Below are 10,249 nucleotides of genomic sequence, written 5' to 3' on the forward strand. Positions count from 1 at the left end.
ATTTTTCAGTTTTTGCTAAAAATTAGTTTGATTTGATGGGATAAATTTATTTGTAATTTCAAGTATATTTTTATTAACGAAACAAGTTTTATTAAAAACAATTGTAATAGTTGGGGGCAAATTAACAAGAAGTAAAATTTTACGGGGTGGAGTGGGGCTTCGCAGAGCCCAAAGGGGCAAAGGGGCGGGGATGGGGCAAAAAAATTTTCTCCATCATGCAGGGCGGGGGCGAAGACCCCATCCTTTGGACCTGCCCCGCCCCATTGCCATCCCTAATCACAGCGAACCAAACGCACCCTGGGTTCTTTCCCTTTTATAGTGATGTTAAGATTAGTTTAAAACATGTTGGATGAGTGGGAGAACAAGAATGGCCACTGGGTTGGTTTGTTGTTGAGTAGGTAGAGTTCCTCCTCAAAAGGGGTTACTGTCATTGTTTTTCCTAAAGAGGAAAGATCCTCATTGAAATTTGCTGGAGCTTTTAGCTCTAGTAACCCCTCATTAAATGTCATTTGATTTTTTACTTTAAGAGAGAAAAAGATGATGTAGGGTGGATTTTCCAGTAGGAAATATTTTGTTTTTACGAGTAATTTGTTTACACATGACACCAACAAGGATTTTTTTTTTGGTAAACAGAGGAATAACATTAAAACTAAGAAACAGAGTTCACAGTACAAGGCCTGGAACGATACATCCCACTAGCATCTTCCTCAAGGAAGTTTACAATGTCCATAGGCGGACATTGGAAAACAATGAAATCTAACGACTGATTTGCTCCAAGCCCAACCAGCTTGTCAGCACAAACATTCGCCTCACAATAGTAGTGCTTGAAACAGATTCGGTGAAACCGATTGGCCAACGTCCTACAATCATCCAGCAAGGGCGACACAATGTGATTTACATAGTCCGGATTAAGGAGAGCATCAAGAATAGCTTTAGCGTCAACCTCTACTTCTAAAGAATCCAGATTTCTACAGCAGCAAAGAAATAAACCATCCCGCAACTCCCATAGCTCAGCAATGAAACTATTCGCTGCACCAATCCTCCTAGAGAATCCCGTGATCCACTGCCCATGACACCAACAAGGATATCCCGTGACACCAACAAGGATTCATTGGACTCTCAATTGTCCCAAGCTCTTTTGTAAGACTTTGAACAAGTCCAAATTGATGTAGAATAACCCTTTATTCCTTCCAATCCACCCCTCCTTACCATTTTCCCTTGGCTAGTTAAAAGACTTGGATTTGAACTTGATGCTTGTCTTAATCACAAGCTTTGATCAACTTCTTGTTGATTTATTTCAGCTTTAACAAGCCCAGCAAGTAGTTCTGTCATTGAATTTTCATAGGATCCATTTTTTGCTTCTCATATGTTGGTACAACCAGCCACACGCGTAGGATGCACCTCACGGGCTGGGCTTGACTCATACTGTTCCAACTTTCTCTTTTCTTTTGGGCCAACCACAAAAGCAACCCATGGGTATTTTGTCTAAGCACTTGTGGTCTAACTCACTTGAGTGTCAACCCAATTAATCACATAGCCCAGGTATGAACAAAATCAAGTTCTGAAGCTTGTTTAGGCCATCGGCATGGGCTGTAGGGCCTTGAACAACTTGTGGGCTTTATTTTATTGATAAGTTCTTGGGCTGAAATATGGGTTTTTATTAGTAAATTTTTGGGTCTCAGAGATTAATTTAGTGGAACCTATTTGAACAAGATGTGGTGTTTATTTTCATGGACGTTGGGCTGAGAAGATGGGCTTTGAATTGACTGTGGGTTTTTAGCCTTGCTGGTCTGTTGTGAAAAAAAAAAAAAAAAAAAAATCTCTTAAACACTCTCTACCCTTTCCATTATCTCGTTGGACTCTCATCTACAATCCTAGAGATCTTTACGGCGACTATTGTGTATTGAAATTGTAGATTCGCTGGCAGTAGTGATAAAAATCACAAAATTGATTCTTGACAGCTGGTCCGAATTGATCTATTTTTTTATTTTATCGAATCAAGTAAGAAATTATTAAGTAAACTTTTGGAATCTTGGTATCAATTTCAGACTCAGTGTAGAAGGAATGGAGCAGGATCGCCGAAGGCTGTTCCTTTCCATGGGCTAGTTCTAAATACTAAATAGTTATCTCATAAACCCAAAGGTCTCTGTTTCCAGCCCCATAGGCCCAATTTAAAACCCAGCGACCTTAAGAAGAATTGTACTTTTTTTTTTTTTTTTTTTTTTATTAGTAAAGGGCCAGATTTGAGTTCTTAGCCCAAAGGATAAATGAACTTAGTGTGTGTTTGGTTCCGGCGTTGCGTTTGCTGAAGCTGCGTTTCTGTTTTTTTTTTTTTCACGCGTTTTGTTTTGGAGTAATGCGGTTACTGTTCATTGAACAGTAACCGCAAATGTTGACTTTCTGCAGTGAACAGTGCACATATACACTGTTCACGGACCCACAAATTACACTTTTTATCAACTTTTTCATTAAAAATGGGTCCCACGGTACTATTCACACATTTAAAAATTATTTTGCTACAGTATTTTCAGTTTTCAGTTTTCAGTTTCAGCAAAATAAGTTCTATCCAAACACACCCTTAGGCCCAAAAAACCCAATACAATGAATTTGTAGAGAGTGAATTGGAAACAGGGTTTTAATGAGTTGGACAATAAGTAAAGTGGATCCAGATGACAAGAAAAGTGTAAGTAAGCTGGTTTAATCTAAAGAAAATCGTCATTGGCACTGTCCGAGGAGATCAGTTCTTATATTTTGATTCTCAAGTTTGATTACAAGTTCAGTTCTTGATTGCTATAGTGTTTTTTTCTTAATTTTCTGATCCCCCTTTCTCAAGGGTTTCTTACATTATATATCTCCCTTTGAATGATCTCGATCCTCCATTTGTCGATCGTCCAAGCCACTGCTTGAGTGGTTGTCCCACCGGATACCCTCACAGGCTCTTTGTGAGTTGGGGCTACCAAAACAACACTGTTTAGGGGAGTCTTCTCCACATAAATGCGGTCAGAGATTCCTCAGACTATTGAGCCTCCTCGGTCAAGCCCAAGGCCCAACATATATTTTGGGCCCCTTGTCCCTACAAGTAATATTAGTGTTTTAAACCCGAGTTTATTATACATTATTTTAACTAGAATACAACTTTTATAGTTGTAAACTGGGGTTATAAACATCGGACACTAGACATACAACCAATGTGAGATAAACATCATTTTTTTTTTAGTAAACAGTAATATTTATTAGAATACACGAAAATAGTAATATTAGTATTTTAAGCCGAGTTTATAATATATTATTTTAACCAGAGTACAATTACAAAAGAATCTAACTTTTATAATTGTAGATTGGGATTACAAATGTACACAGGAAGAATTGTAGGGTTGTTTGTTTTTTACCCGTACAAGATCAAAACGATGGAGTGAAAAAAAGAATTAAAGCCCCTTTCCTCCCAAAAGAGAGATTGAATTACGAGAGAGAGGAGAGACATAATACAAGGACAAGTCATCCATTAGCTAATTTCCTCCATCTATTTATTGGTGTCCCTTTTTTCGAGTTAAAATTGGTTTTCTTCATGATAATTGATAATTCTTGCTTGTACAGAAAGCTGACTCTCAGTTACAGTTGCCACCTGCTTTGCGGGCTGTTTTATGACCAAGAATTGACTGACTTGCTCATTTACAACAATAAGCCAAGGACATAATAATTTTCATAATTGCTGTGCTGAAGTGGCGATTAGTGTATTGTAAAGCACTAAAACTGATGTAAGTAATAATCGAAGTGATGTTACGCTTACCTGCCACCTAGTATTGGAATAAAAAATGTTATGAAATTTGTTGTATAAGTAGAGTTACAATTACGAGTGATAATAGGGATATTATAATTTTATAATGTAGATATAAAATATAATAAATTAATATGTTACCAATTATAAGAAATAATTCAAATATTTATTTATTATCTCGTTGAGGTGGCACCAATCACATTCATATCAAGTCAGTTTGTGAGCTTAATAACTTTAGCATTTCCCTTAACTGTGTTTTGGTGTTTTGGTGTGTCTTCCCCTTTTCGTGACTGATTCAGTTCAAGGTAAAACTAATCAATTGATGGCAATCACCATATATGTATTATACATGGTAATAAATATTACTCCAAACAAATAAATAGATTAAGAATCTGATTAACAAGTGTGGAAGTGCATTGACTAAGGTTAAATTTTTTTATTACAATCGATCAATTTATTTTTTAGAGAATCCCATAATATTTAGTTAAAAATGTATTCATTTATTTGTTTTGTTACTTTTCAATACAATAAGATATGTTGAATTCCTCCTTAACAAGTTCAATCAAGGACTGTTAATATATTCTAGTAATTAAATAAATAGTCAGTCATCACCACTCACCAACCAATATCATATATGTTCATACCTGTGCAGTTTACATGCATGCATCATGCATGATATAATCTTGACCAGATCATCAAACTGTTTCATTATTGAGTGTAATGATAACAAATCAAACGGTTCTAACTTCTAACTGACCACACAAATGATTGTAGGGGGAGTTTCTTTTAAACTATGTAATAATTAATTAAGGAGCTTTAGATCACATGGGTGATGAATCACAACTTTTGACTTATGAAATGAATGATGATGATATTGCCTTTTTGACAATCGTATTATTTATTTAAGCAACTTATACACACAAACACAGGTATTCCTTTCATACAGTGTAGTTAGTATAGAAATGATGATTAGAGCCTTTAATGTGGACTCACCGCCTTGCTGAGTTGACCGTTGAGTACTGAAGCTGAGATAGTGCGGTGATAATAATTGAGGTTCCCGCTTCAAACGCGGTTTATTATAGCTGGCTCTGACTTCCGTATCAAGTTTCTTGCCCCTCCATAGCAAGTTCTGTACTTTGAAAAGTTCACACCTTGTGCCTTCCTCGTTGCCAATTTGTTATAATAATATTATCTTATCATGCATGGATCTATTATGCGAATAATGACAGCACATCAATTCAGCTCCATACTCTGTTCTGCTCTCATCAGCTTGGCTCCTTCCTTCCTTGCCCCATGCATTTCCAATGTCTCCTTTGTCTATGAAAAGGCAGAGTAAAATTTGCGCCTAGCTCAAAAGTGAATGTACATTATATACAAATAAGTGAGACATGGCTTGTTTATTGAAGGATAAATCTTGTTACATACTCTTTATTGCATTTTTCTATACACACTTTATGAAATTGTGATTTAAAAATACAATTTCATTTATAATTGCAAAATGGTGAAGTAGTGTTATGAAAACAAGAATTCACAATTTTAATTGAAATCATGTTTTTTGACGTGGTATTGTGTGTCTCATATATACAATGTATAAATAACTAACTAACTATTCACCACTCTTTATCGAAAATGTTATTCTTTTGACAGAAAGAAATGTTAAGGTCAGAATTTTTTTTTTCTTTTTTTATATAACTTTTTTAATAACTTGTTAAGAGAGTAAATTATGATGATTAGATTAATAATATTTTCATATACAGTGCTACAATATGAAGCACGCTATTTCTCATTTAGGACGGCCGCTCACCTCATTCTGACATAATACAATACAAAGAAAACTCAAATCATGTCTAGTTAACACACTATTGATACTAACCTATTAATTATGTTTAACATAAACATACCATCAATCCTATTTTTGTTATATACAAATCACAATATATTATATTTAACTGTTATTAAAAAAAATTATGAAAAATATTGTGACATTAGATTTTTGGACTGAACTAAGGTAAAGGTAGTATAATTATTGGATGTCCGTTAATTTCACCCAAATAAAAAAAAAAAAAAAATGTAAACCAGATTCAGATTGTCTTAATTTCACAACCCCCATTTCCCCGATAGTCAAGCCAGCCAGCCAGCCAGACAGCCAAACGCGTCGGCGGGCTCCACCTCTATTTCCATATTTCCTTCCCGTTTACTTAACAGCACACCATGCACGCAGTTCATTAATTGCTTCTTGCTCTATATATGTACGCTCGATATGTATTAGAGATATCTCATATCTGTTACATTAAGGAACAAAGCACAAGGTACATAACCAAAGACAAAGCAAGAGGATAAGAGATTGTTCCTCCAAGTCGATTTATAATTAAAGAAGATCAACAAGAAGCACGAGAAGAGGTTTATCAAGAGATATAAGAAACATGAGGAGTAGCATTGTGAAGAAGCTGTTGTGCTGTGGAGCTAAAAGCTTCCCATCAGAGTCCTCATCAGACGACGCTGTCCCAGAGGGTCATGTTCGCGTCAACGTTGGAAAAGACATTGTTTGCAAATTCGAGATGGAAGCAAACTACCTCAACCATCCTCTCTTCGAGAACTTGCTTCGGCTCTCTGAGGAAGAATTCGGGTATTCCTACGATGGAGCACTGAGGATAGTTTGCGATGTCGATCTCTTCCAATACCTTTTACACCTCCTCAAGACCAGTAATCCCTCTGCCCATTACATGGAGCTTCCTGATCTCATTTCCAAGTTCTATAGCTCCAATGCCACACATTTACCTGCTGATCAATAACACACATATATATACACCAAGTATATTCATGTTTCTCTCTACTTTTTCCTGGGGGGTCATCAAAATTTTTTTTTCTTCATTTTTTGGACTTTCTTTTTAGATAGGGATTTATATTCTGTCTTGAATACACATTCTTGGTATGTTCTTTGACATTACTTTGATGTAATTAATGCTCGAAATACAATGAGCTAACAAACAACAACCAGCATTCCTTTCGAATTTCGGGTTAATGGAAATTTCAAAGTAGATGATCATTATGATGGAAAGGGCATGAATAATGAATTGCCTCAAAATATCTGTTGTCCCATGTCAAAGACACGAGGATGCGCATGAGCCCTGGTGCTCGCAATGCAAGAGGGAAGTTTCTGATGCTGCAAATGATGCAATCTTCGGCACCCCTTCGAGAGGAATGGATGAACAAAGGCGAGGTTTTAGCAGTTAAAAAAGAAAAGAAGGAAAATACTATAGTCATTATAAATTTTTTGTAAAATGTTTATAAACTGATGTAATAATAAATGTGATTTGTGAATTTCTTAACATCAAAATGAATGAATGTTGGAAATTTTTATTTCTATTTTTTTTTTATTTTTTTGTGTGTGATAAATGCCTCACATGTTTATAAGTTTTATGTAGTTAAATTTATAGTAACTCAAAAATTTGATAAAATGATTATAAAAAATAGTTATAGTCACTTTTTTTTAGAAGAATATATAGTTATAGTAACTTAGGGGCTTATAAATTCTTCAATTAAATTTAACCATATAATTGTATTGGCCAATAAATCACATGGTTGGATTTAATTGTCTTTTGGGAAAGATTCTCATTTTGAGTGTTTTCACTTTATATTCTATTAATCACAAATTGTGGTACCTTATATGTCATTTTTCTTTCCTTATAAAATAACCAATATTTAAAATGAAAAAAAAAAAAAACAAACAAACAAACAAACACATGAGATATTGCGGTTGATGAAGTATAAAGTAGAACACAAAAAGTGTGACTAATGATTTTTATACATATTTTGACAATAGTATAATTTAACTGGCAACCTAAGTTATAACTTTAAAGAAAATGTAATTAAGTTTTATCTTATAATAAATAATGAAAACAATTACATGGAGTAATTAAAAAGATGATTCTTTATGATAATGGGTAATTATTGAGTACTTCCGAAGTACCATAAATGCGTACTCCTCCCCTCTCACATAACTATGAGTCCCACTAATTAAATTTATGGTGCAACCCACAATTCATGTTAAATGAGAGAGTATGTATTTATGGTACTCCCAGAGTATTTAATAATTTTCCTATGATAAGGGGTTGTTCTACCAACCTACTTAAATTATCACTCTATTATTTAGATTTTTATTTAGATAATGGGATGAATATTTATAATTGTTCGTTTATGGGTACAATAAAATCTCACAACATTTTCATAATAACCCATAATGGGTCAAAATATAATAAAATAAGATTATATTAGGGCCCACCACATGCTTAAAATAAGGGTACTGTGAAAATGTTGTGAAATTTTGTTGTTTCCCCTAAGCTTTCTCTATTTCAAATCAATGTCATATTAAAAATTTATACAAAACCAAGAGTCTTGTAAGTCAATTGGCACTTTCTTGTATTTTCTAATGAAGATATTTAGGATTCAAATATCTTTTCCCTCATTGTAATTATTGAATTAAAAAAATATATTCACACATATACAAAATTTTAAAATGTAAGTTGTATATTACAAATACCTCTATAATTTTGATAAACTACTATCAATCTCTTAAATTGGTTCCCAAAAAAATCCAAATTGATTGTTGGTGAGGTCAAATTAAGGGTACGCCACCTCCTTTTTAGGGTAGGGAAAACTCACGTAAAGAAGAAGTGTAAGTCAAGTTTAGGGCAGGTAAGATATATTTTGCCACCCTAATGGGGCATTTTCAACATTAATGAGATTGAGATGAAATAGAAATGGAGGGGATAATCATGAGAGTGTTAAGAAAGAGAGAAAACTAGTTTTTTGGGGGATAATAATTGAATATGTCAAAAAAAAAATAATAAATAGGATATATATAATTACACAATTTACACACACACCCATTTGGGTGGGGAAAACTTGTGTAGAACAGAGCGGGACAAGATGAGTCAAGCGAGATGAGAAATTTTTGCCATATGTGCTCGTTATACATATATTAGTTAATGAATTTCCCAATTGCTAATTTTCTTTGCCTACCATTATCCTCAATCACATAGGAATATATAAAGTTTTTATCCTCATAATCTTAAGAAAAAGGAAAACTACTTTAACAATATTAAATATACACAAATGTATAATTGAGATTGATATATTTCGAAATCAGATTTAAATGAGGATGGTATGTGTGTGTATATAGAGGAAGGTAAAAGCATTTTATTGCAAGAAATTAAACAACAATATCATTGCTAAAGTTATGGTTGTTTTCATGTGTGTTCTAATAAATATTATTGTTTATTCAAAAAGAAAAAAGAAAAAAGGTATGGTTGTTAGAATCTTGATTTCGTATCTTAGAATTCCAAGATCCTATGATCCTATCCCATAAAAAAAAAAAAAAAAATCTAGATAATTATAGAATCTTTCATGGGGTAGGATCAACATGGAATCGTAATCTTGGATGATGGAATGTAAAATCCTACAATCTTATTCTATAGAATCTTTACAATCCTACCCCATAGAATCAATTTCAATTGGTGTAGGATCATTCATATAACCTTTAAACAACATAATTGACATCCATTAAAAGTTATTATAATTATTTGTAAATATGTCTCTTTATGGTGAGATTAAGATTGTCCAACCATATCGATCAAGTTGTAATGGGTTTTGTAGGGTTTGCCGATGCAAAATCTTTGTAACTTTGGAGCTGGATGACTTTTTTTTTTTTTTTTTTTGTTTGTTTGTAATCAATAACAAATTTATTAATTTGGAACTTATATATATTTTTGGTGTTGGAAATTGTAACTTGTAAGGGTTTTTTTTTTTTTTGGATGATTTGTGACCTGTAAGTTTGAAATTTGAAGCAAGGATGACGATTTCGTACCGTACCGGCCGGTACCGCCGGAATATTTCGTTCCGGCGCCTGAACCGGTACAGAAACAAGGCTGAATCGTACCGCCCAAAATACCGGGGTGTACCGGCTTGTTTCGGCTATTCCGGCGAATTTCGGAGCTTTTCGGGCGGTATTTTTGTTTCGGACCGGTACAAATATAACTGGGTTTTTTTAAAAAAACTTGAAACTTACAGCAACTTACAGCAACCAGTGACCATCATTGAAGCATCAACTTGCTAGATCATCAAAAACATCATCATCTTCTTCTTCGTTTTAGCCACTTAGATCTTCTTTTTAGCCATTGTAATAGCTCCCTGCTTCGTTTGCTCTGCTTGTTGAAATTCTTTCTCTACGTTTGTGAGAAGCTTTCTCTGCTTGGGGGAGAGCAGATGTAAAATTTAAAAGCAAATAAAATAAGAGGCTGCTGTACCTATTTCTCTTGGTTTCTCCGCCAAAAGCATAAAAACCACTTATTTTATTTGCTTTTCCCAAAGCCACGTGACTCTCCCATGGTTCTTATCTCTTGCTTATTTTGCTCTTTCAAATTTTAATTACTTTTTATTTTTTATTTAGTCAATTGCTTAGAAGAGCAAGTGTCA

At 34.0% G+C, this 10,249-nt stretch overlaps 1 protein-coding gene across 1 annotated transcript; it reads left to right on the forward strand.

Moving 5' to 3' along the window:
- Positions 1 to 6,073: 6,073 nt before the first annotated feature.
- On the forward strand, positions 6,074 to 7,013 carry LOC115967973 (indole-3-acetic acid-induced protein ARG7). Its single transcript, XM_031087158.1, has one exon. The coding sequence runs from the start codon at positions 6,199 to 6,201 to the stop codon at positions 6,565 to 6,567; it is 369 nt and encodes a 122-aa protein (XP_030943018.1). The 5' UTR covers positions 6,074 to 6,198; the 3' UTR covers positions 6,568 to 7,013.
- The last annotated feature ends 3,236 nt before the right edge of the window (positions 7,014 to 10,249 follow it).

This window comes from Quercus lobata, chromosome 2 (assembly GCF_001633185.2).
Source record: "Quercus lobata isolate SW786 chromosome 2, ValleyOak3.0 Primary Assembly, whole genome shotgun sequence".
Taxonomy (NCBI): Eukaryota; Viridiplantae; Streptophyta; class Magnoliopsida; order Fagales; family Fagaceae; genus Quercus; species Quercus lobata.

What these genes read in the sequence shown, in the direction of transcription:
- LOC115967973 (XM_031087158.1), top strand. Translation starts at nt 6,199, where the DNA reads ATGAGGAGTAGCATTGTGAAGAAGCTGTTGTGCTGTGGAGCTAAAAGC.